The sequence below is a fragment of the Sander vitreus genome, chromosome 12, assembly GCF_031162955.1.
Source record: "Sander vitreus isolate 19-12246 chromosome 12, sanVit1, whole genome shotgun sequence".
In the NCBI taxonomy this organism is placed as follows: Eukaryota; Metazoa; Chordata; class Actinopteri; order Perciformes; family Percidae; genus Sander; species Sander vitreus.
Genome location: NC_135866.1, coordinates 25,973,320 through 25,999,535, shown reverse-complemented (window position 1 = coordinate 25,999,535; position 26,216 = coordinate 25,973,320). Strand labels below are relative to the sequence as shown.

The 26,216-nt window shown below is 40.4% G+C and overlaps 2 protein-coding genes across 3 annotated transcripts in view; one reads left to right on the top strand and one right to left on the bottom strand.

Annotated features, from left to right (window-relative positions):
* LOC144527038 (nucleoprotein TPR-like) overlaps positions 1–16,209 on the bottom strand; it is a 32,265-nt gene extending 16,056 nt beyond the window's left edge. Inside the window, exons 1-29 of the mRNA XM_078264864.1 lie at positions 15,943–16,209; positions 15,001–15,105; positions 14,688–14,752; positions 13,342–13,432; positions 12,965–13,068; positions 12,298–12,462; positions 10,881–10,973; positions 10,355–10,435; positions 10,141–10,228; positions 9,591–9,728; positions 9,314–9,408; positions 8,865–9,062; positions 8,615–8,722; positions 8,275–8,498; positions 7,361–7,524; positions 7,131–7,255; positions 6,848–6,996; positions 6,601–6,763; positions 5,857–5,991; positions 5,361–5,501; positions 4,374–4,575; positions 4,051–4,247; positions 3,759–3,899; positions 2,856–2,972; positions 2,472–2,675; positions 2,014–2,192; positions 1,699–1,846; positions 707–844; positions 225–356 (exon numbers count right to left, since the gene is read on the bottom strand). Of these exons, the coding sequence (XP_078120990.1) occupies positions 225–356; positions 707–844; positions 1,699–1,846; positions 2,014–2,192; positions 2,472–2,675; positions 2,856–2,972; positions 3,759–3,899; positions 4,051–4,247; positions 4,374–4,575; positions 5,361–5,501; positions 5,857–5,991; positions 6,601–6,763; positions 6,848–6,996; positions 7,131–7,255; positions 7,361–7,524; positions 8,275–8,498; positions 8,615–8,722; positions 8,865–9,062; positions 9,314–9,408; positions 9,591–9,728; positions 10,141–10,228; positions 10,355–10,435; positions 10,881–10,973; positions 12,298–12,462; positions 12,965–13,068; positions 13,342–13,432; positions 14,688–14,752; positions 15,001–15,105; positions 15,943–16,093 (4,041 nt within the window). The 5' untranslated portion in view covers positions 16,094–16,209. The remainder of the gene's footprint in view (positions 1–224; positions 357–706; positions 845–1,698; positions 1,847–2,013; positions 2,193–2,471; positions 2,676–2,855; positions 2,973–3,758; positions 3,900–4,050; positions 4,248–4,373; positions 4,576–5,360; positions 5,502–5,856; positions 5,992–6,600; positions 6,764–6,847; positions 6,997–7,130; positions 7,256–7,360; positions 7,525–8,274; positions 8,499–8,614; positions 8,723–8,864; positions 9,063–9,313; positions 9,409–9,590; positions 9,729–10,140; positions 10,229–10,354; positions 10,436–10,880; positions 10,974–12,297; positions 12,463–12,964; positions 13,069–13,341; positions 13,433–14,687; positions 14,753–15,000; positions 15,106–15,942) is intronic.
* Positions 16,210–16,974: 765 nt separating this feature from the next.
* On the top strand, positions 16,975–25,508 carry odr4 (odr-4 GPCR localization factor homolog). 2 transcript variants are annotated; one of them, XM_078264863.1, is made up of 14 exons: positions 16,975–17,132; positions 17,459–17,562; positions 17,927–18,043; positions 18,523–18,615; positions 19,770–19,876; positions 19,958–19,994; positions 20,764–20,907; positions 21,058–21,153; positions 22,005–22,052; positions 22,427–22,546; positions 22,636–22,750; positions 24,352–24,555; positions 25,155–25,208; positions 25,388–25,508. In XM_078264863.1, exons 2-14 carry the CDS (start codon positions 17,464–17,466, stop codon positions 25,456–25,458), a joined length of 1,305 nt encoding a protein of 434 aa, XP_078120989.1. In that variant the 5' UTR covers positions 16,975–17,132; positions 17,459–17,463; the 3' UTR covers positions 25,459–25,508. The 2 variants fall into 2 exon arrangements, with proteins under 2 accessions (XP_078120989.1, XP_078120988.1); XM_078264862.1 differs by having other exon boundaries at positions 16,976–17,092.
* Positions 25,509–26,216: the final 708 nt, after the last annotated feature.

The following is a 26,216-nucleotide window of genomic DNA, read 5'->3' as shown; positions in this document are numbered from 1 at the left end:
TAAGCTGTATTAAAAACAACTCATTGACAAAACCCTAGAATGTATCAGGTAAATAATGATGGAAACACATGGAAAGTATATAAGAATGTGCACTAAAACAAGAAAATATAACAATCTAGTGTATCTGCAGTAGGAATGGGAGACAAAATGCTATAAATGCAGGTATACACACTCTTACCCTTCTTGTTCACACCCACATGCACGCACACACGCACGCATGTTACCTGTGTTTTGGCCTTCCAGCGTTTGAGGTCTTCTTCCAGTATTCTCTTATCAGCCTGCAGGGAGCCATTTCTTTCTGACAGCTGAGACAAAGAGTGATGTAGTGGGCTGATGTCTGACTGGAGCTTTGTAACCTGATAGAGAGAGGGATTTTAAGCATGGGTATAAAAGACAATAGCTCTCAGATGCAAGGAAAGGTTACTGAGAAACTTCAGCTTCTAATGACACTATTTTATGTTTTTGTCCAACCTGTCTTTTGTATTTACAACACAGCTCCAGAGAGAAGTTTTACTATAAAAACAAACATCAATGCTAGAATTACATTCAAAGTAGGGTTTTATTAGAGCGGTAAACTGCACTGTGTTTTGAGATTCAAACATGCCCTCACAAAATATCCTCAAGCGTAGTAAAACTAAAAACTAGCCACAGCGAACAATGGAAGGAGACAAAGGACAAACTATGACATGCAACACTTGTATCTTACTTTAGCCTGAGCTTGTTGCAGCTCTTGTTCCAGTTTATCTCGGTCCATTTTCAGCATCCTGTTGGTTTCTTGGAGAGCACTGATATTTTCCATCTTCTTCAGCTGTTCCTCCTGCTGGGCCAGAGTCTTCACTGTAGCCTGGGCCATGGAGGGCAAAGAGACACACTAATTATAATAAACTGTATTCTTTTGTGCCACTATTGCTTAATTTAGCATGAATAATTTGTAAGAGGGACACGTTACTGTAAATCCGCAATTTGACTTTAGATTTTAAGGTTATCGCATCAATTTTCGATTCCAACATTTTTATTCAACAGTGACAGCAATATGCCCAATGACCTATGTTGGAAATGCCAGACAGAGACAAGAACATTTTTACATGCACTCTGGGAATGTAAATTGGTAAATCCCTTTTGGGAAGAAGTTGTAGAACGCATAGGGAAAGGGCTAGGTTTTATTATGCCTAAAACACAGAGGTTGTGCCTATTAGGGGACCAAGCAGAATTGTAAGAAGTTTCAAAATATCATTTTGCAGTAATAAAGGTTGGGGTTGTAACAGCCATCCGAGTGATCCTACAAGTGTGGGAAAATACCTCCCCCCAGAATTTAAACAATGGCTGGAACTTATGTCAGAAATAGTATCGTAACACATTACAGAATTAATAATGAAAATCAAGCATTTAAGAGGTCATGGGATCACTTTTTTGCCTATGGTATTGCTGGTATATTGTAATGATAGAGATGTACCACTGTGATTGCTGGATTCATTCTCTTTTTAATTTATTTTTAATTTTTTTAATTTTTTACTATTATTACTTATTTTGATTCCCAGGTGTATGTATGGACCTTTATGCATAATATTGTACCACAACAATGCTGTCAGTTCTGATTGACTGACACTCACCTAAAAGTAAAAACTTGAATTATAAAAATAAAAAAATAAAAAACAGTGACAGCAATGCCACAATAAGAGGCATCGCTTCATTTTGTACCTGCATTTTCTCCCGCTCAGAGTTCAGAGCTTCCTCTAGCTCCTTCAGTTGTCTGTCTTGGTGCTCCACTCGCTGTTTGTAGCGAAGAGCTTCTCTATCAGACGCGTCACACCGAGCCATGGCAATTTCCTTTTCACTCCGCACAAACCTACAACGCACACACATACCAATCTTAATCCCAATGAGTTCACATTGAGACATTAAGTTGATAAAAGGAAACTGTAATGGTTTCTACAAAATTCAGTGTTCCCCATGTTAACAAGCTCTCAAGCCCTTCTTAAAAGTACTAAGCCACCCTTGGTGTTGCTGTATTACCTGAGTATTTCTAGTATCTGTTCAGTGGTCTTGCCATCTTCACTGAATGACAGGTCAAGCTGCTGTGGCTGGTTTTGCAGCAGACGACCCTTGGTGGCCATTTCATCCATCTGCTGGTGCAGGAGAGCATTCTGCTTCCCCAGCTCCTCACAGCGACGACTCTTATTAGAAAGATCCTCCTGAAGAAGAGTGAAACAGTTATGACCAATCAGTCATTCTTATTTTCATGACCAATCTAGAAACACAACATTATCCTACAGAAGTATTTCCTTAGGAGGCGTTAAGACACTTTGGAATCTTGGAAAGGCAACAGGCAAAACATTTACATTAAAAAAAACATTATTTTAAGGATGACATTTTCTGGATATACTTGATAAACACTTGTTCAAAGCTGTGTAAAAATGACCACAGAATGCCTAGTTTCTTCCCTCTTCTCCCTTTTGGGTTAGCCGTCCTACCTTCAGCTGTCTCTCCACTGTGTTCAAAGCTGCAGTCTTCTCCTGCAGGAGGGATGAAATTTTGCTCAGTTGCTCCTCCAACTCCCTCTTCTGTGCAGCATCTTGCTGGGTTTTTTTCTTCAGCTCCTGCAGGGCCTCTACATCAGCAGCATGAAGCATGAGCTCCCGCTCATACTTAGCCTGTGCTTCTCCAGCTAGCTTAGTCTGAGAGGAAGACAGACGGGAAACAGTTGAGCCCACACAAGTAAATACAACTTTAACATTCATGTTTTGACTGTAGGTGAATTCAAGATACCCATGTTAACTGGTAGGGACTGGGAATATTAACCAGCATATGAGTGTGCGTTTGTGTGTGTGTGTGTGTGTGTGTGTGTTTTAACGGACCTGCAGCAGGCTTTCCTGTATGGCCTTCTGCTCCAGTGTAACAGCAGAGGTAGCTCTCTCCAGTGCCTCCTGTTGCTCTGCCTGGCTGGACTTCAGACTGCGCTGCACTTCATACATCTGGACAAGACAGCAGGGTAAAATAACTATAGACACTTGCTGCTAAATGTCCGTTTGCTGCTGAGCAGGGAGTGTACAGTGGGTCAGTTATCGGGGCCTTTTCTCTAAAAAAAACACTGCTGCCTGTTAGGCTGAAAACAACACAATGAAAGTGGTAGTCTCGCATTGCCAGACCTACCTCCACAGCGCTGCGGAGGAGAGTCTGGCTAGTCCACACAGCACTCCGGGATCGGAGAAAAACGTGCTCTGGTTTATTGGCATTTCTTCAAACCAATCACAATTGTCTTGGGCGGCACTAAGCGCTGGACGGAGCCACAGTGCCGCTGCAAAATAGCCTCGAGAAGGAACTTGTTTTGGTTCAAAAGTTGTTTTAGTTGTGCAACAGAACACTCAGATTGGACAGATAGTCTAGCTAGCTGTCTGGATTTACCCTGCGGAGATCTGAGGAGCAGTTAACCATAGTCCTCAGAAACGCCAACACAAAGAAAGCGGAAGGTGATGGACATCTGGCGGAAATAAGAGACATCCCGCGAAATTTCCGGCGCCACCTGAACAATCTCGGAAATGAAACGTCGCAGATATAGACTATGAGAGTGATAAAAGAGAACCAAAACTTTAAAGATTCATAACAATAAAACTCTCTACAAAGCTCTGTAAAGTCTAGAGGAGCTGCAGACTTGGGTGATAATTCTCTGTAGGTTAATCATTACGAGCGACGCCTCTTACATTAAGTTCATTTGATACATTGTTATTATCACTTGTATTAACTGTGTGCCACAGGCTTACTTGTTTTTCCACTGCATCCACAGCCTTTCTCCTCTCTTCTCTCTCCTGCTGCTTCATTTTCTCCAACTCTAAAATCCTCTTCTCCAGCTGCTTCTGCACCTCCTGGGACTCCTTCAGCCGCAGCTCAAGAGGGGAGCGAGACTAAAGAATGGATGAGGGTCAGTTTACATGTGTGTGGACAGGTGGGTATGAGTAGTAAAGAGAGTAAAGTGTATGAGAAGACATTGAAGATGGGGGAGAAGAGCAGATAACATTGTTGAATTACTCAGGTATATAAATCAAAGAGCTATACCTCCTTTTCTTTCTTCAGACTGTCTTCCAGAGTCAGTACCACAGCCCTGTACTGCTCTACAGTAGCACTGGCATTCTTTAGCTGCTCTGCTAGTTCGTTGTTTTGTTCCTCAGCAGCATGCAGAAGACCTTTCAACTCTACAAGCTCCTGTGCCGATTGGCTGAGCTGCTGGGAGGATGCGGGCCCTGGAGAGCGTACTGAGGGAATACAGAGACACAAAAGAGCTGTTAACACTCAGTGACAGTCATAGCATTAGACCCTCATCAACGACTTCCATCATCAATAATGGTCTTGGCCCTTCATTACAGAGTGCTGCTGTTTACCTCTAAGTGGTGCCCTGAGGCCTGCAGCTCTGGTAGCAGGGTTGGCCGTGGTGCTGGAGGTGGTAACAGCCTCAGAGGGAGCAGAAGCCAGCTGGGCTTTCAGTGCTGCCACCTGCTGTTCAGAGCTACGCAACAACTCCCTGGTTTTCTGCTGTAAGGTGTTCTGTGTCTCCAGCTGTTTTTTAGCTTCTAATAACTGAGCCTGTGGAGGAGGTGGAGGTGACAAAGAAGTAACAAGACAAGATTACGTGCTGTGTCCAACAACACTTATTTAAGAGTATACGCCGCCATATAATTCAGACAGTCTTTACACATGCACAATGGTGCAATTGAGCTCTAAATATTGAGTTAATTTGTTTTTCTTTGGGCCCCCAGGAAGCTTCTCAGTGGTCAGATTAAAGATGTTTAAACTGTGATTTGTCAGTCCATAGTATGTTCAGCTGATATTCCAACATTACTAAACCTAGACCAACCTTCTATTTCTATTGTGTGGTTTGAAGAAAAGCTCTGCTAAAGCAACACGTTGCCCTTGTTAAGTCCAGCTTGTTATAGACTGCATTATTATGCACTTGACACTGAAACAGGAACCTGTTCCTATTTAAATCTGCACACATTTGATGCCAAGTTTCCAGTTTCTTTCACCAATGACTGCTGATTTATTCTCTTCTTATTCAACTGTTGCTCAGAGGGATCTTTGCCTCTTTCTGACCTTTTAGTTTTAAGTCTGGTTGAACTATTGTACAATTTTGGTTCTCCGTGTACCAAAGAAACCCTTTATACAAAATAACCTCTATTTGTAAAGATGACTTTCCACAACGTAAAAGCATCAAAGACAGTGTATGTACACTTTAAATGTATATTAAACCAGGTGACTCTTTTATTGTGTGCCTCAATCTGCTTCATGTTGAATCATGCACGAGTTGAAAAGGAGCTGATTGGATTGGATAACATTTAAAAAAAATTGATTCATTCATTCATTCTACATACGTCCATGGTGCGTCCAAGGGCATGTCTCTGTGCTACTTCCTGGTCCAGCCTGGTCTTCATTGAAGACAGTTCTGCCTCCAGATGCTCTATCTTGTTGTTCAGCTGCTGGCGAGTCTCTGTCTCTGTACGCTCCATAGTCAACTAGGCCATTATAAGAGAGGAGGACAAAAATAAGAGAAATCATGAGAAAAACAATTAATTGAAGGTTCACCCAAATATTTGGTAACTTGTAGAAGCAAGTAAATCAAAGTGGATGCAATAAGATGACGCAGGACATCTATTTCACCTTTAATTGTGGTTAAACAAGTCATGATACTATTTATTTGGGTAGCCAATATCTAGTTTTGATGAAAAATAGCCGCTTCATGACACTTTCGGCATCACAGCAGGACTGCTTCTTATGAAGGAAGGCTTAATGCATGAAATAAGAAAAAGCAGAGAGATGTTTTCAATTGTTCAACTGAGAATAAAAACATGGTGTTGCATGATATGGTACCTGTATAGTCTTGAGATTGGTGAGCAGCAGGTTCTGGTTACGTTGCTCAGCCAGCATGGCTTCCTTTTCTCGATTGAGTCGACTCTCTGCTTGTCTCAACATGTCTCTCTCTTTAGTCAAGTTCTCCACTCGCACCTACAGACACAGAGGGGAAAAATAAACCAATTAGGTATTAATTGAAAAGTGGACAGAAAAGAGAGCAGGGCAGAATTCTTTTAAAACGGTAATGAATGGATCTGAATTAAATTTTGCAGGCTGGTTGTTCACAGGGCAAGGAAGATATAATCAGTTTTGGTGGTGGGTTTTCACTAAAAGGAGGTACACACACACACACACACACACACACACACACGTCAAGAACGTGTTTGCATCGCCTGGTGTTTTACAAGTTGGTAATTATGTAGAAGATGAAATGTTTAACTTGTAGTGATAATTCTACAAGTGCAATACTCAATGTGTAATCCTGTCTCACAGTGCAGTTTAAATCTATCCAGCATCACATCTATCCTTAAGATAATTAACCCTTGTGTTGTCTTCCTGTCAACCTTGAAAAAAACACTTTGACACCTTTTTTTCACGGTTTGTTTTTGCTTTTTCCAATGTTTTAAAATTGTTAAATTTTTTCTTCTACACATTTTCAGCGCTTATTTCTACGTCCCATATTTTGTGATATAAAACAAAAATTGAAAACGGGTCAATTTGACCAAAGGTCAACACAAGGGTTAAGCTTCTTTTGTTCTTCACCTCTTCCAGGGCCAGTTTTTCGTTAGCCTGTCGGAGGTCCTGGCTCATCGTGTGAATGATGTGCTCGTGTCGTTGGGCCGTTGCAGCCATTTTTTGGTTCCTGTCCTGCAGGGCAGAGATCTCTCTGCGGTAGGCTGATACAGTGTCCTGGAGCATCTCGTACCTGACATACACAGAAACACACAAAATAAATCTCCAACAACTGAAATATGAGCCAGGTGCAGCAGCAGTGCTGAGCCTCGCAAACCTCTTGCTGCTGAACTCTAGCTGAGAGGTCAGCTTGGCGTGGCTGGAGCGAAGATCCGTCAGCTGCTTCTGGAGCCTGTCGTTTGTCTCATTTGACATCTTGTCGTTCTCTGCCTTCTCCTTCTTATACAGAGTGAAGGCATCATTCAGCTGGGGATGCACAGACAAACACATCCAGTCAGAACAGCTACTGGATTTCTAAATGTCTTTTTTTCTGGTCCTACTTCAGAAGATGGAGAAAGATGCAGATTTAAGTGCGAGTGTGTGCAGATGTTTGTAAGTACCTGTTTTAAAGCAGCTTTAGCCTGAGCAGCCTGGGCTGACTCAGCAGCAGCAGCTCTCTGAGGAGTAGAGCGAGTAGCTGGGACTGAAGGCCTAACATGTGCCGGGTGGGATGAAGAATCCGAACCTGCAGACACACATCAAACCTTCTATAAACACGATTGCACTAATGGTTCAAAAGAAAATCCCCATAAAGGGCCAATGTGTGTTATTTTCAATATTTTCACGTCACCTTGAGTAGGCAGGCTGAAGCCGGTGCTCTGTGTCAGCAGGACCTTGTACATGTCTCTCTGTCTGGCGTTGGAGTCAGCCAGCTGTTTCTGCTGGTTCCTCTGCTCTTTCAGCTGCTCAACCTCCTTCTCAAGCTTGTCCACACTAGCCTCCAACTCTGACACACTGAAGGGAACCAGAGAGACAGATCTAACTTTGAAAAAACGTTTCAAATAGCTTCACTGCTTCATCCATTAATGACATGCATTATCTCCTTATTTTTCATTTTTGACAGTAACAATACACAGATGTTCTTTTTATTAATAATAATTTGCCATTTTGTTATAGATATTTCCCCCCCTTTTGTTTTTCTCAACCTCATACATATTTCATCCTCTCAACACAAATGATAGCAGAAGTATTAGCACTTACAGCAATAATTAGAGTAAAATAACTTTTACTTATATTATTATCATCAGTAGAAGTATATAGTAGAAGGAATAATACCAACAGAACTTAATAGTAGTTAATAGTTCTCCATGATCTGCAAATGAACGATGACCAGTCCTACTGTCCCACTACCTGCGTGGTCCCTCTGTGGTGGTTACCACAGTTAGACTCAGTTAGCAGAATGCCTCTCTGTCTTTGAAACTCACTTGAAGACCTACATCTTCTGATTGTATCAACTTGCCTACCATGCTCTTGCACTCTCTATCCCATTAAAAAAAAAAAAAAAAAAAATTAAATTAATTGTATTTTCAAACGCACTTAACACTTACTTCATGAATTTGGAACTGCCCCAGTATATCTACTGGGGCTTGGATTGTTACATCATTTGTATGTTGCTTTGGGCAAAAGCATCTGCCACTAGTGGCGTCAGTTATTGTATGAGCAGAGATACCTGCAAAAAAACATTAATAGATTAGCACTTATTACCGCGCTGATGTCACTTGGCTCTGCTGTCTGTCTTTCTCCTCCTCCAGCTGCCTCAGCCTGCTCAGCAGACTTTGGTTCTGCCTCTGCAGCTCCTCCACACTGCGGAAGGACAGCTGGCGTGGACTGATGACCTCAGAAGTGCTGGAAATGTTGGCGGAGCTGCTGTCTTCCTTGGTCACCTGGTTCCCTCTGGCTTCCTCCAGATCCACCAGAAGAGAACACACCTGGACAAGAGGAAAAAAATAATGAATGCATCAGCAACAATCAGCAGAGATCTCCATTTAGATTTTTTTTGTGTACTACTTGGTCTGTGTATGTGTGAGTGTGCGTGTGTGTGTACCTGTGCAGATGTATCCTCTAGCTGTCTCTCTATCCTCATTTTGTCTCTCTCCATGGTATCACAGCGCTGCTTGGCCTCTTCTTTCTCTTTCTGCAAACTATAGATCTCCTAATGACAAAAAGTAAACAAAATACACATTCAACTTAACAGAAGATGTTATCTGGAGTAAAAAGGTGAACAAATCTGCACTTAATAATACACTTGAATGTAAACTTGGACAAACGGAAGACACATGAAATGATTCCCAGACCGTTCGAGCCTGTTCCAGCTTGTTGCACAGAGAGGCCATGGATCTCTGCATGCTCTCGTACTCCTCTCGCTGACGCTTGAGGACAGGAGCCTTGGACTCTATCTCCTGTACAATCTCATCCAGAACTCTGCTCACTCTCCTGGTCTCCTGCTTCTCAAGCTGAAGGTGTGTCTGACATTCTGCATACGCATTATACAGCTACACAGGGACAAAAATTGCATATATGTTATTATATTAAAGTCTTATGTTTAAGTAGATGCGAGTGCTGCCAGATGACTTAAAGTCACAGCTGGGTAATATGATCACTTATTGATGTTTTACATGTGTGAAGTGTGTCGTCTAACAGTGAAAACCTGTAAGTAAATATCAATGTGATTACTTTATAGGTTATTATGCATAGTATAAGTTCAACCATTTCATCCAGCCTTGGTATTTCCCATTAAACTCACATCAAAGAACTTCATGCCGGGCTTGACAATGGCAGCGATGGCAGCTGCTGATGGACACATGGTGTCTAACTGCTCCTCACTCAGAGAGGGCACACCTGGATCAGAACACACACACACACTTAAATAAAAAGGTGTTCAGGTGTGTGCAGGCATACTTGTACACACACTTAATGCACATTTGTACACACATAATACTGTGCAAATGGCTCTTTGCACACGACAAACAGATTCATCTCGATATGAAAGTTAGATATAAAATAACAAAATGTGTTCTTACAGCAGTGTTTGCCAGCAGCCTTCATTGTGGCGTTTTCGAGCTCTTTCTCCATTTTCTTGACCTTCTCTCCAAGCTCTGCCTCAAGCCGCTTCTTCAGTTCTTCTCCCTCCGACACCTTCTTTTCTAGAGCCTTATTGGCTGCAAAGACAGACAGTGACATCAGTCACACAGGTCAGGGCAACATTAATACTTATTAGATGGAAATTAACACTTCACACACACACACACACACACACACACACACACACACACACACACACACACACGGCCCTAAGTGGCATTTTTCTGATTCAGAGTCTGGTGTTTCCTTACCTACAATGTTTAATATTACAATTATCAGTAAGCCAACCCACTAACAATGGTAAGGATGGGACACATTTGTCAGGCTAATAGTTCCACAGATGATTAGTGTGAACAACGGCCATTTAGAAATTCTGTGCGTCAAGCTGAGAGTACCCAGGACAAAACGGTTCAATTTATCACATGGATTTACCCAAGCATACAATTTTTACAACTTTTCTGGAAGACAGCTCAAAAACTGTTGCAATACCTTCCCCAGTTTCTTTAACCAGCTTGCTGAGCTCTTCCAATGCTCTGCTCAGTTCTTGATTCTTTGTCTCCATGTCTGTCGCTGACCCCTACAGGGAGAACAAAGACATCACATACTGACTATACACAGGGAAAAGCATGGCAGGACAATGTAGAGCTAATGCCTTTTTATTTAGAGAATCTATATATCCCAGGCGCCTTGCAGTGATTCTTACCTTGTAGAGGGAAGACAACTTGATATGAGCGTTGAGCTCGTTGCGGTATTTCTCCTCCATGGAACTCTGCTCGTCTTTAGACTGGAGAGACATACAGACATATAAACAATGAATAACACTGCATATGTATACACCCCTGCATGTCTTGTGTCCTGTGCATATTAAGTGAAATATGCTACTCCTTGTTTCACTCAGGAAAAAAAAACTAAAAGCAAAAAATGAAAAGTAAATTTCTATTGCACTGTTGCTGCGTTAAAAACATCTTCACCAACTTAGTGTCTCTGAGGCTTGGAGTAAGGTTATATAAGTCTATGACTACTGTAAGATCATACAGTTTTTGCTAGGACAGGCTAAAGTCCCTGCTCTGACGACCTGGGGGTCTTTACTGTGGTGTGAGGACCTTAACCAACCTATACAGATGCAGACACGCAGAATGCAAACGGAATGAGAAGCAAATACGTAAATCTTAAAACTTGTCTTTTCATGAAATGCTTAGCTGAGGACCACACTGTTGAGTTTATATTACCTGTTTCAGTTTGTTGTTGAGGTCTTCGGCTCTTTTACTCTGACTTTCACTGGTTTGCTTCAGAGAGGTGAGTTGTCTTTCCAGCCTGGTCACCTGTTGAAGAGAAAAGTTATTTCAAAAGACATTAGCACTGTGGACAGGACGCCATTGCCTCATGATGACCTTATTTTAAATGAGACATTTTGTTGAAACCCGACAACGCAGGGCAGAAAGACCAGTAGAAAACGTTGAAAGGTACAGTAGGTCAAGGCTTCCTGTCACCTACTAGAATGGCTGTAACAAATAACAGTTCTGTTTAGGGATCGACCGATATGGATTTTTTAGTGCCGATACCGATTTTTTTTTTTTTCCCCCCCCATCAGCCTTAGCTGATGACCGATACAAGCTGCCGATTTTCTTGAGCCGATATTTGGAGCCGATACTGCTTTTGCTTTCTCAATTTACATCATAAAGATGTAAACCCTGCCACACTGGATTTGTTTTCAGAATCTGCTCTGCCATTTCTTTAAAAATAATAAACAAAAACACAGATCAGTGTCACTTCTGCAATCATCTACATTCATACCACCCAAATTATGTGTGCAATGTGCATCATATGGATGGGTGCACTGCATATGGTTAACTGTGCAAGGGTAAAAGGCTTTCATCAACATCTACAACAAAGCCTTGATGATGCACTGCTTGCTGACATATTATAAGACATATATGATCAGGTCATCACAAAATGTCCTTTGTCAACACATTTAAATAATTTAAGAAGACAATAAACCTGAAAAGTAGCCATTGAAATAAAGTGCTTGATTTGTAATTTAAGACTGCCAGCACTCTGCTTGTGGGGGAGGGGCAGTGCATGGTCTGCACGTGAACTGCAGCATCTCCAGCAACAGAGAGTTGCCTGTGGACACCTGTCTGTAAATAATGCCGGGGAAAAACTACCGGCGAACGCAGCAGCCGCGTATCAGCCGATGCACGTAAAAAACGCAAATATCAGCCCGATATATCGGCTGGCCAATAAAAATCGGTCTATCACTAGTTCTGTTTAGGGCAGTTAAGGTTTTAGTGGGTAGGTTGAAGGGTTATGTCCCTGTGACTTGCCAACATGTTTTCTTTTTGCAAACGTTTTATCCCTTACATTTAGGAATATAGATAGATAAAACAGTGGAGCTGGTCTGGCTCAACAGACCAAAAAACATTTTTAAACCTCTAAAGAATAAACACAAGCTTGTCATCTAACTGTATCTCAGCAGGCTACGTTTACATGGAGAAGAACAGCACACATACTGGCTCAATTAACTCTGTATAATATTCAACAGTCACTAGTAATATAGGAGGTAGAAGCCAATAGGGATACGGTTGGTATATATTACACAATCTGCTCAGTTTATTCATTTTTTTGTATGTGTATTTTGTGCGTTACCTGCTCCTTGCTGTTCCTCAGACCACCCCGTAGTTCTAGTATCTCTTTGCCTCTCTCTCTGTTGGTGTTCAACAGTTCTTCAGTTTTGGTCTTCAGTTGTGTAGTTAACCACTCGATTTTCTTCTCCTGTAACTCTTTCTCCTGCTCCATTCGCTTCTCTCGGTGCTACAACATACAAAGCCAGGACAGACAATCACAAAAAAGCACTACAAATCTGAGCCTTTGGCACTTTATCTATAATTGTATGGTTCCAATAAAATTAAAGACATAAAACAGATTCAGAGTCTTTGTGACTGCTTATGCAACTAATTTTGGTGGTCAGGAGTCATAAACATAACATAAATATGTTATGTTTTGCCATTATTAAGTGAAGATTCTGAAAATACATTACCATTAGTAACAGGCACACCAAAGGATTAGCCAACAGCATACTTACCAAAATACATACAAACATTGGAGGAAGTAGCAATAGCTGTTAAGAATGTGATTTCTGGATGGAAACATAACTTACTTTGTATTTTTTTAAGAGAATATGTGGGTTTTCTTTTAAATCAAGAGTTTTCTTGGAGCCAGCCTCTAGTGGTCATTGGAAAAGCTGCAGCTTAATGGACTTCCACATAAGCTTTAACATTGAGCTGTCGGGGTTTCCATGAAATCCAGTGCGTACCTGTACAGAAGCCTCAGATGATTGGACATCATCCAGTTTCAACTGCAGCTCCATCTTCACTTTGCTGGTCTCTGTCAGCTTCTCATTCAGACGCTTCACATCCTCTACACACACACACACACACACAAAACATTACCCCGAAGAACTTAAAACCTGAATTGGGGGTCTTAGGATAGTGGGTGTCGTATGCTGTACAGATTGTAAAGCCCTTTGAGGCATATTTGGGATATTAAATTGCCATTATAACCAAATGTCTAAAAAAGAAAAACACGTGTGCTGATGGAAACATAACATGCAGTATTAACATACAATGTATCCAGATTTGTGTCTTTGGACTGTTTGTGTGTGAATGCGTGTGTGTAAAGCTGTTATCTTACCACTAAGGTTTTCCACCTCCTGTGTTCTCTTCTCCAGCATCCTCGCCAGCTCTCTCTTCTCCGCCTCAATCTCATACTTGGCTTTGGTTTGCTGTGGACCCACACACAAAAACAGATTACATACAGTATTTGAACTTTTTGTTTGTTTGTATTATTTGGATCCCCATTAGCTACAGCATGAGCTAAAAGCTATTCTTCCTGGGGTCCTACAATCTGTCATGTAACAACACAATTTACGACATCACATTACACACCATACACACACACACACACAGAGACATTACTTCACAGTACACAACATTCAAAAATATAAATCATATTTAAATTGTATGGTTAATGCAATTAATCAAGAAAAGACATTACGCTACTACGAATAAATCTATTTTAAGAGATAAGATATAAGAAAAAGCCCTATAGCAGACTCTCCCTAAATTGGTATAAGATACTGAAATTTCTTTGAAGGTAATATTTCTTAAGTGATTTTTTTAAAACCATACTGAGTGTTTTGTTTTGTTTGATAGTATTTGGGAGAGAGTTCCATTCACACATTGCTCTGTACCTAACTGAATGTTGAATTGATTTGATTTTCACTTTAGGCCAAATAAAACTACCTCCTACTGCATGCCTCGTTGGATAATGATGTGTATCAGTACTAAAGGATAGTTTTTAATATGAAGTAAAAGGTGTTTTGTTTGTTGTAACATTATGTAAAAAAACATTAGTGAATACACATTAAACCATGAGAGGCTTTCATGCATTTTATCAACATTTGATCTAAACCCACATGAGAGAGCCACAGGTGCAGCTTTATTCTGAATCACTTGTAGTTTTTTATATTAATTGTTGAAGTGCTGGACCAAACCCCAGAGCAGTAATCAAGGTGTGGGAAAAAAATAAATAAATAATAAGCAAAGCCTGAAGTACTTGTTTAACGGTCTGTGGTGTTGGGTTTTTTTGCACACCTTTTAATAGCTGACAACGAGAACTATGATACTATCCAGAGTTTGTAGAATTCTTTAGATTGTGGCCGTTTGAATAACGTGAATAACAAATACAGTGTTAAACAGCTAAGCTTTAAATTGTCATTATCTATGAGCTACATGTATGATTCCACATCTGTGGTCAGCTCAGGCCTGTTTACACATTTCAGAGGGGAACAGCTAATATACAGGCGATTTTGTGAAATAAATTTGCTCTTCACTTCTTCACTAATCAGACAAAAATGTCATTTTTTCATTCATCATTTAATTTCATCAACAGAAAAATAAGTATTCCATAAGTATTATTACAACCCAAACAATAACAGAACACCATTAACATTACATATTCATGAGGTGCATGCTAACCTGTTGTGGTGGTTTGTCTTCAGAGGTTTCTCCCTCTATTCCCTTCAGAGTGCTCAGCTCTTCATCTGCACAGAGAATTAGACACTGAGGATCACGTAACAACCATAAAAAATAGGAAGCACACTTTAAAAGGGACACTTCATCCAAAATCAAGAATACATATTTTTCCTCTTACCTGTAGTGCTATTTATCAATCTAGATGGTTTTGGTGTGAGAGTTGTCTAATAAGAAGTGGCAACTGTGTACTTAAAGCACTGCTTCCTCAATAACCAAAAGGTAGGGACATGTGTGTTTATAGTGTTTGAAAACTCACTGAGTTTTTTATTTTCCTCCTTGAGTGTCTGCAGGTCTTTGGTGGCTGACAGGATCTGTTCCTGACTTTCCGCCAGTCTCTTGTCAATGTCAAAGTACTGCTGTTCTGTAGGGGCAGAGAACATTAAACAGGAGAACATGAGTGCACGTCATACAACATAATACCTACACCAAACAGACAAATGTACTTTTAAGCTATGTTTCACTACCCACTACTGTCTGTTGAAAGACTACAGTTTGAAACGGCAACAGACGTTATCAGCAGTAGGTACTCAGCTTTGTAAACTGGCTTCATTGTGTGCCACAGAACATATAAATATTTCATATATATATATATATATTCAGAAATCAAATACAGGAAGCTGGAGTTTTTAAACGTCGATGACCTGATATTGTAATGTTTCATATCAGCCCACTCAAGTTGACAATTGTCAATGGAACCGTGGTGTAATTTATAGGGTAGGATGGATTCAATTAAAACCACGTTATCTTAAATAAGAAATAGTACAAAATGCATAATTGTAAATTCAGCTGAAAATGTCATGCCAGACTTCACTTGAAATCATAGTAATACAATGTTTCTTCTGAAAGCAAATATGTGAACATTACAGACCTCAACCAAATATTTGGGAATTGTTCTTAAAGTCGGCATTAATTCAACATACCATGAAGCAATTTATTCAAAAAAAAACTATCACGGTCTAGATCTATTGGCACAACTCCCCTTCCGGCAAAGTTAACGTTAACCTTAAAGTGACATCGTAGCTAACGTTAGCGGGCAGCTGTAAGCATTGTGGATGACGCACATCGTTGATTTTTTTTGCACCGAGTTTACCAGAAGATAGCTTCATATTAAAGTTATACTGGAGTTAGACATGAGTTTTTTTATACATGCAAATCAGCCAACTACTTTCTACTTTCTACAGTAGCTAACGTTACCTACCACTGTCTGCTTTGAACCGCTCATGCTGCGTCCTGAGCGCCTCGTTAGCATTTTGCAGCTCTGTTACAAACTTCTCGAGCTTGTTCTGGGCGCCTTTCGGGAGTTTGTTTAACTCCGTCCGCTCCAGAACCTGCAGCAAGACGGCCGCCATCTGCACCTATCCCCCTATAAATACCAGTAACGTTAAATTGACATTTAACTCTGATAAAATAAACAGTTGCACTGTCCACAAACCCGCTGAACTAAGAACCAAGAAAGCGTCAAGCCACACTCATTCAAAAGCAGGATATCCACTCCGAACTTTCAAAATAAAGCACACCAGACCGCTAAGTGAAAACCATGACCATGCAATGACTGAACTCAAATTGCTGTATTTGTTGCTGTAGAACATGAATTCGGTATTTTTTTCACAACTTTATTGGGGGAAAAAAACATTGAAATATACAGCATTTCAGACACATACTCAAAATAATGATCCAGAGAAACAATAATATGACTTCAAATAAATAAAAATAGTGTAAATAAAAAAAAATGTATGTAGAAGGGGATGCATAAAAAATTATATAGGCCTACAATTCAAATAAGAGACCAAAATACATTATTCCTCTAAAAGTTCACGATACAGTAGTGTGACAGTTTTGTTGCTTTATTTACTGTCTATAAGTTTGAGAGGCTTAATGTATTCCTTAGAAAACCTTAGTTTGCATGATAGTTGTCAGACAGAATTGACCTTTACATAACTCACTGCACACAGACAGAAGTGCTAGTTTAATGCTAGTGAACCGCTAACGTTACAATACTTTTATTCTCAGTTAAATGCCTTGTAACGTTAACTGCTCTTTAAAGTGTAAACGTCGTCATCATAGTAAACCAAAGTGATGTTTTACAGTGTCTGAAACTTAACATCTTTTATTTCAAAGAAAAAATAACAATGTTCCGTTATTTGTTTGTCTTTCGTTGTGTAACTTGACTATTTGACTTCCCTTAAATATATACGACAGAGACGTGCGACGGAAATACGTCACTGCACAAAGCATAGTGGTAATTTGAGTTTTACTGCTCTGCTGACGAACCACTGCCAGCTGTCAAAATTAATAGCAAGTAGCCTGGCTCCTGATTCATATTTTACCCACTGTCTTGCTTCTGTCAGGTATTTTCCTCCAGCACACCTGGATAGGCACTTTCAAGCTGTACGAACTATTTTTAATTGCAATATTGACCATCTAACGGTAGCTTAATGTAGTAAATTAATATCGGTTAGCTAAAGTTAGAGGGGCATACATCCCCTAATCATGCGACTCAACGTTAAACTCAAGTTTTACGTGGTTTAATAAGTTGTTACTTTTTTTTTAAGATAACGCTTAACGTCAAGGCTATGTCAAGTCTTCACTTGTTCTGTGTTCTGTTCCTCCTCATTTCCCTTTTCCAGCACTTTGTCATTGCAGACATTCTGATAAAGAAAAAAGTGGCTACTGATTTGGTATCCCCTCTATATCTCTTTCTACACTCTCCTTAGGTAGTATGGGTCGTAGTTATATAGTAGAAGATGCCGTGGAGGGATATCTGTCTAAACTATGTGAACAACAAGCAGGTTCAATCACAGGGCTGCTTATTGGACAGGTAAGGAACACACAAACATCTATTTGTTGTTTAGCTTTTGCTCAGTGATCCTGTCCTGTTGTTTGGTTGTGTTATGCCTCAGAGTATAGCATCAGTCCAGCTGTAAAAGTTCGCTTTTAAAACAGCCAGATGCAGTATGTTACTCACTGCAGTTACTAGTAAGTAGCCACTTCACCTGTAACACAGGGCAACACCACAGACTGTAGTAACATTTCTGTTCAGGATGTAAACTAGCTAACACATATGTCAATTAGTGTCAAGGTTTTGTTGGAGTGTGTATCTCATAAGACATGATATGATGTGGAGTATTTGCTGTATATGGAGTAATGAGACAGTAATCGATATTAACGACTAAACATTTCAGAGTTCAACACAAAGGGATTTTGTCGTCACAGCAACTCGGACGCCTCAAAAAGAGGAGTCTGCTGCTGCAGCTGGAAACTCTCCGGACAAGGAGTGGGTGATTGAGCATGCTCGACAGGTAGGTAAAGAGGGACAAGGCTCTATCCTAATACATGTGCTCTTGAGTTTTTAAGTGTGTATCAAAGTGTACTGCATGAGAACTCACAGTGTGGAGGGTTTTTATAATACACTGGGACATTTTTTGTTTTTGCTTTGTTAATACAGGGAGCTGATACTGTCAATTAATAATAAGGAATACAAAAATAAATAAGACTTGAACTGGGTTGAAGTGGTTACAAAATATATATAGCACTATCTAGCTCTATGTAATGACTTACTGTAATTTTAGAATCAAATACATGGAGCTATATATGTATTTTAGAACATACAGTTTAGGGTATGTCCATTGGCGTTAGAACGCTAAACTGAACAGATGAAGTGGCAGCAAGACAACTATTGCCAGAAAAAGTAAAGGTATTTTTGTCAGTGTCTGCATGCTTTTAAACTGTTGTGAATTGTTAAGAGTTTACATTTGCTACTGGTTTGATCTGTTTACAGGTGTCTCGCATGCTGCCCGGAGGCCTGTCTGTATTGGGAGTCTTCATCATCACTGATACTGATTCCAAGGACACACTTACCACAGTCCGACAGGTGAGATTCATAGAAATACACTGTACATGTAGATGACGTGCACACTCCTAAAGCTGCATGAATCCATGTCTGGCCACAAGGGGGCAGGAAAAAAACATTGAAATCAGCTAAAAGATTTCCCTTGCTTATAAAATTGTTGTGACTAGTAAGTAAGTTTAATTATATAGCACCTTTTAAAGAGCAGAACTTTTCTATGACACAAAGTCTAAACAGGTGGCTCTTGAACTGCTTTTTAAAGGTGTCCACAGATCTATTGTCCAAAGGGAAAGAGTTCCAAACCTTAAAAGCCCCGCCCCCTTGAGTTTAAAGCTGGAGTGAGCAACAACCAACAAACCCTGATCAGAGGACTGATGAATCTACTTGCCAAAAGCTTAAGCAGCAGCATTTTGGGCCACTTGTAAAACGATCCAGGGAATAGGATGTTAAGATATGTGATGAGAGAGCTACAATATTAGAGATGGGACGAAATAAAAGAGTGAATCTCCATTTGAGAGACAATGGACCTTAATTTAGCAATGTCTCTTAGCTGAAAAAAACAGGAATTAATCAAACACTTAACATATTGGTCAAGAGTCAGTGCCTGTTTCAGAGTGTCGCCTGGATTTTATGGGTTAGATTTAACTAAAAAGGGAAAAAGAACGAAGACCTTCCATTACCTTAGGGACAAAGCTGCCTGGGGCACCAATTTTATTTTATAGAGTTTAGTTTTTTAAAAGTGGCTTTTGGGGCTTAAACAAGATGACCGTATCATTGAATTTCACCTGCAAAGCAGTGATTGGAGATACCTTTAAAGTGACCTAAGCTCATTCTAAGCGAAAAAGAATGGGACCAAGGACAGAACCTTGGGGCACACTGAGTTTCAAATGAAGGTGCATAGTTACCAGCAGCAATTCAAAAACATCTATCTGAGAGGTAGGAAGAGACTATTGTGTTAGCATCACATTATGTTAGCAGCATTACCTGCTTACACATCCAGCAGACACAGAGCAACATTAGCAGTCCAATATTCACTTTCTGTTATAAAAAATAATGCTTTATGTAAAGTGATGCTCTCGCAAAGAAGCTCCGGAAGGACATTTACATGTCGCATTTGCTTTGGCACATACCTGTGAGTGTGTCCTAGTCCTCTGATCATGTGTACTGTCTGCGTTTAGCTGGTTTTTGCAGTGGAGAACCTGATCTCCTCGGAGCATCTGTGGAACCCTGCAGACGATGACGTCACAGACTGTGTCACACTGCACGTCAACCCCAAAACCAGAAAGTATCCTTTTGCACAGCCTCCTCATTGGATCAGTTAACTACCAGATACTGTGTGTGGATAATCTTTAACCCGACTTATTAGAACCTTCTGCAGGACCTTTGACGTCAAAGATCCCAAGGTTAGTTAACACCTGTAATTTATCACAAAGCCACATGTTCCATCTACCGTCATTGCACTTAATCCATTGCATATTGCCTTCAAAAAGTACTTGAGCCCCTGCATTGTTTCCTTAAATGTGTCATATTCGCATGGCACTTGTATTACCAGGGGGCCTAATGTAATTTAGAAATTACCCCCAAGTCTGTGTTTTATGCAGCGCATTCACAGGGAAAAAGCAAAGTCTGTATTTTACTCAAATTTACTGACATTATTCCCCGGATATGATGTCAGTGTTCTGTCAAAATTTTCATTTATAATCGCTGATGCAGCCAATACGAACTCGAATCACAGAGATGCCGATTCCCAAGGGACTATTATTATCACATGACATCTGTGCTTGGTGAAATATGGTAGGTAATTTTGTACTTGACAAATTACTGACATGGCAGATTCATACAGGATTAAGATCACAGATGACCTCTAGAAAATTACTAGAAGTCCTGTATTACTAGTCCTGTACGAATAGTTTAAACTGAAGAGTTTTGTCACTGACATTAGACACATCTACCCATAGCAAAGGAAAGCTGCAATGTTTTAAGTTAATAAACACATAACCCCTTTATAAAAAAAACTATCCAGGTTATTTTAAGCTTGTGACTCAAGCTGTCTTCACTAAATGAGGAGCCAATTTATACATGTCAGATGATCTCAGACGTGACATGATATTTTGATTTAAACATGCGGCATTGTGCTGTGATCAATCATATCAATGTCATTGGCTGTTCCAGAGCATGGCCAAGCCTGCGGACTGGAAGTACCAGTCAGGTGTGTGTTCCTCCTGGAGCATGGTGTCATGTTGTATAAATGTGGACATGTTGGTGCCACTGCCAGACAACCGAACCGGTACAGAAAGCATGGATACAAGTCTCAAGGTTAGAGATGCGACACACACACACACACACACACACACACACACACACACACACACACACACACACACACACACACACACACACACACACAAAACACCACAATTTTGAGGAACTTCAGTGGAACTGTTCTCAGGTCATGCTTTGTTTCAGGAGGAACTAAAAGTGTGGACACGCCAGCTGGAGAGTGGAGTATGTCTGATCGATGGAAAAAAGCTGGCAGAGGACACAGAGCTCACAGGCGGGCAGGTTGTATAAATCTTTAAAATCTGTATTTCCCTTGAAAAGGTTGCTATCAAAACAATATTTTTGGACCCTTGCTGGAAGGCATTTTGGCAGTAATTGTCTCGTAAAATGTACTTCCATTGTCCATTTGCAGACTGACAACTGGGCTGTCTCATTCCTGCAGCATAGTATTGTAAACTATTCTGCTGTGTTGGAATCTGCATTTGCAAAATTCCGACGACCATTTTCCACAGATTTTAAACCAATCCAAAAAAAAAGAAAAAGAAAAAACTCAGAATGTTAACACACAAACACAAAAAAACATTCTGATAAATTCTGCGGATTTTCATTCTGGATCACTGCTGAAAACTGTATAAAAATCTGCAGATGCCATTTGGGTCTGGTGATAGACAAACCCATGCATCTATAACTCAAACGACCCTCCTGGATTGTATTTCATCCTTTCACCAGCACCTTTAACACTGACTCATCCCTGTGTGTTTAACACACTCCTCTTTTCGTTCTGAATGCTTGCTCAGATCTTATTTTCATTTAATGCAGTCTAGGAATTTGATGCACTAATCTTTGTGTCAAAACTGGGGGAAAAATCTGGTTTGAGGAAAATGGGTCCAATATTTTATATAACTTTAACTGTCAGCTAAATTTCTTAGAAGGACTCTGAGAGGCTTGATAAATACAGGTCCTGACTGTCTCTGGGCTGAGAGAGGTTAAAAAGCCAGACTGCTGTCATACGATATAAGTAAATAGAATATACTAAAACCCAAAAGAACTACATGTAACTACAGCTGATACTCTGGATTGTGTGAAAGACGGGAGTGTTATTCTAACCCAATGTGTCTGATATTTCTCTGTAGAAGAGGAACGTTAGACAGACGTACACAGCTCAGATACTCATCACACCGGTAAGAGACATAAACACACACACACACACACACACACACACACACACACACACATGGTTGCACAACAACTACATGTCGCAAGAATAATTTTGTGGTTCACCACTTTTTAAAATTTAAACATTGTATATATTTGTGGTATAGACCTACATTTTTCCTACAACTCCAGCATTTCTCATTGTAAATTAATTGTATTGTTTATTGTATACTCTATACACATTTTTTTTATATATATTAATATTAATGCTGCATTAGGGTTTGGTAAAATAAGTGCTCATGGCTGGAATGAAGCTACTAATCAAGGAATGAAGCTACTAATCAAGTTGACTGTTGTACTAGCTGTTTATAAAAGAAGACAGTGATGTCCTGTGTGTTAGGATGACCAGAGGTTAACAGATGTGGTCCAGCGGTGTGGAGGCAGTGTTTCAATCAGAGGAGCGATCCACAGCAGAGCTTACCTACACAGCAACAAACCAAAGGTCAAACTGGCCGAGAAGGTAATGCTGTAATTCAGCAGACAAAGTCAAATCAAACTGAAAAAGAAAAACAATCCATCATTTTGTCTTGAAATCTTCATTGTGGACAGCTGCTGAAGAGGGACGTGGTTTCTACGGTGGCAACAAGGGTTCAGATGCTGCTGGAGGAACTGCTGACATCAGAAGAGGAGAGCAAGGGCAGCAGCAGAGTAAAACGACAGACAGGTACACACACACACACACACACACACACACACACACACACACACACACACACACACACATGCGCAAGTTAACAAGTTTGCTCCATTAATCATAAGCTTGTGTGGCTATAGATTAAAGGAGAATTCCAGCCAATTTTTACGTTAATCTTGATCGCTATAGCTACGCGAGTACTTTCGATAGAAAAACCCCCGACCTGAATCAGTGCAGGTAACACGGAGAAGCTGCAGCTACGTACTACAAGCGTCCCCTGAGCTAAAACGGCAGTGGTCGGGGCAAGTTTTAGAGTGCCTTTGTGCCTCTTAACAGACACAAAATGCAATAAATATGTCTGTGCCACATGAACAGGGCCCTTACGTGTCAACAAGATGCGTTTTCAACTCAGACATTGTTTAAATTCACCTACCCTGGTCCCTGTCTCGATCCTGCCGGTAGCTAGCTTGCCCTGCTAGCTGATAGCCGTTAGCTGCTAGCTGCCGTCCGGTGAGTGTATTCAGACAGGCTTCTGTGATAATCATCCCAATAACAATCCATGGAGCGGCAGTGGTGTGGCTATGTCCTCCAGAGGACAGGTCATGTCACATCTTGAAGTGTATTCCCCCCCTAAAAAAAAACAGTAGTGCGGTAGTAGCTGTTAGCTGCTAGCTGCCCTCCGGTGAGTGTGTACAGCCAGATAGCCGTTAGCTGCTAGCTGCCGGTCAGAGTGGTAGGTGGGTTTCGGGTCAACCAATCCCAGTAAAGATGTAGGATTCCTATGCTGATAGGAAGGTCTGCATTGGAAGCTCAACTGTGGGCAAACCATTACCTGACTTTACAATACCCCTGCATACCAAGAGTTAAAAACAGGTGTAACAGTGCTGGGTGAACAGTGCACAAAGATGAACAAGCATCTTAATGGGGAAAGTATTTTTTTTAAAATAGTTAAGTGAAAATTATGTAATATGCCCTCTGTATCCAACATGCTGTTGACTCAAGAGATTGTTGGTAAATGAAGTAAAATGTCATGTGCCATTATCATGTTATTGCCACTTGTGGCAACTGTAGCTGCTGTTTACCTACTCTACATATGGCGCTTTTCCATTACATGGTACCTGCTCGACTCGCTTCGACTCTACTCGCCTTTTTTGGTTTTCCATTACGAAAAAAAGTCCCTGGTACCTGCTAACAGGTACTTTTTTTTAGTACCACCTCAGTCGAGGTTCCAAGCGAGCTGAGACGATACCAAAAGGTGACGTGAAAGCGACAGACGGGGTGTCCTGAACAAACCTGCCATTTTTAAATAGTTTAGCCAGCTGTGTTTTTGCTGCCATCCAGCTTCATTTGAAACAAAATGTGTCTTCTGGCAACAACACACCTTCCACGTTCTGTGTGTGTGTCGCGTTCGGTCACGGCAGTTTACTGCGACGCCGCTATGACCACCAGCCACGCTGAGGCGGTACTAAAATCTGCAATGGAAAACAGACGCACAGTGCGTCGAGGCGAGTAGAGACGAGGCGAGTCGAGCAGGTACCATGTAATGGAAAAACGCCATTAGTCTCACTTTAGTGTCTTTAATCGCAACCACTCTCTCACTGTTCATCTGAGTTTCTTTGTCTTTCTTTTAGAGCAATTCTGTCTCCCTCGTCGTATCTTCTGCCCAGTAAAAGTGAGCGGGCCAGTGTGTGTGTGTGACTACCAGTTCAGCGATGAGGGCCTGTCCGAGGTGACTGACCGGCTGAAGGAGATGCTGGACATTGATGCAGCCGAGGAAGACTTGGATACCAGGCAGGAAACGCCTGCTGAAATCACAGAGAGAGATGTTGCAGCAGGTAGAGAAAGAGTGTGTGTCTGCACAGTATCTACTATGTGGTTCATGCTTTGGAGTTTTTAAAGTAGGATTTACACACCAAAACATATTTTGATTTAGATTTCATTCTCTTTTCTCTTATCCCATCATTGTTTAAATGCATACTAGAATGATAATCAGGGTTTCGGCAAAAGAATATCAATACAATGTATCTACTGGACTTTTACCTGCATTACATTAAAACGTGATCTAGTATAAACACAAAATACAAGTATGAACCTGAAAATAAGCATGATATGTCCCCTTTAAAAATTGTTTTGCTCCTGAGCATTATAAATTATACATATCTTTCATCCCAAATCCATAAAGCACAGAAAGGTTTTGCTGGGGAAACCTTAGTTTTTGGCCATGAAAAGATGTTTCATCACCATAGCTATGCATACTTGTAATTAAAAATAATTCAGTCCAGTGTGCTCTCTCTAATTACCGAGCCTTTCCTGAACAGCTGTATATAAAGGTCGGTTGTAACTAGGTTATCCCAGTCGATGTAAAGGAATTCTCTGATTTCCCAGGTTAACCTGATATTGTATTATTGTAATTCATGGAATTGTGTGTTTTCAGTGGCCGCTGTGGAAACTGTTGAAGCGCTGGAGCCCAAGAGAAACAACTATATTGGTAAAACACTTTCCACTGTACTACATCATCCAGTCAGGACCAGTCAGCATTTTTTGTTTAGTTTTGGACTTTTAAACTTAGTTACAAATGTACAACTTGACATTACAACCATAGAAGTATGGTGTGAGTGTGTACATGTTTGTGCGAGCACTGTCCTAATTCTCCTCTGTGTTGTTTAGGTGTTGCCATGGCTTCTGTGGTCGCCCTACTTGCTACTGCTGCCTCAATGCTCTATCTCAATGACGTTTAATACACACATATGCACACACCAAAATAAAGTGTTTATAACATTTACACAAAGTGTCTATTATTTCAATTAGAAAATGCAGCATTGCAATTAACATTTTGGCGAGATAGATAGATATAAATATATAAATTTGCTTATCTCTAACATCCATCTGTTTGTGGGCACATGCGTGTGTACATTTATAAAAGTAATTGTGTACACATCCCACCTTCTGGCAGGTGCAGGACAAATGAAAAATACTAAAGGGAAAGAATGTAATGTCTGCAACACTGCTTTAAACTCCCATATTTAATATAAAGGTAACGTTTCAACCCTACTGGGTCTTCTTCAGGCAGTACATGATATTACTATGCACAAAAAAGAAAAGGAAAGAAAGAGGAAAAATATTCAGTGGAAGAAACTTCCATATATATAAAATCCTTCTTTTTTGTGCATAGTAATATCATGTACTCCTTTGGGGATATTGCTTTTTTTAAAAAGGCCCTTTTTGAGATGTATAGGTTTGCTAAAAACCTGTTTGAAAGTGTTCTCTCAATTGAGTCATGAGTGGGGCTTTTAGGCCTTTCAGACCTAATCAGACTAATTGAAGCCACATGGTGGGTCAGCTGAATGTAAGGCCTACATATATCCCTTCATCAAATGTGTTCACCATTTGCCTGAAAAAGACCCAGTAGGGTCGAAACATTGCCTTTATATTAAATATGGGAGTTTTAAGCAGTGTTGCGGACATTACATTCTTTCACATGCGTCTGTACACACTC

Bases quoted from the DNA above. Each gene is read 5' to 3' on its own strand.
- odr4 (XM_078264863.1), top strand. From the start codon at position 17,464: ATGGGTCGTAGTTATATAGTAGAAGATGCCGTGGAGGGATATCTGTCT. The intron at 18,616-19,769 runs GTGAGATTCATA...GTCTGCGTTTAG, and splicing joins CACTTACCACAGTCCGACAG to CTGGTTTTTGCAGTGGAGAA. The intron at 22,547-22,635 runs GTAATGCTGTAA...CATTGTGGACAG, and splicing joins AGGTCAAACTGGCCGAGAAG to CTGCTGAAGAGGGACGTGGT.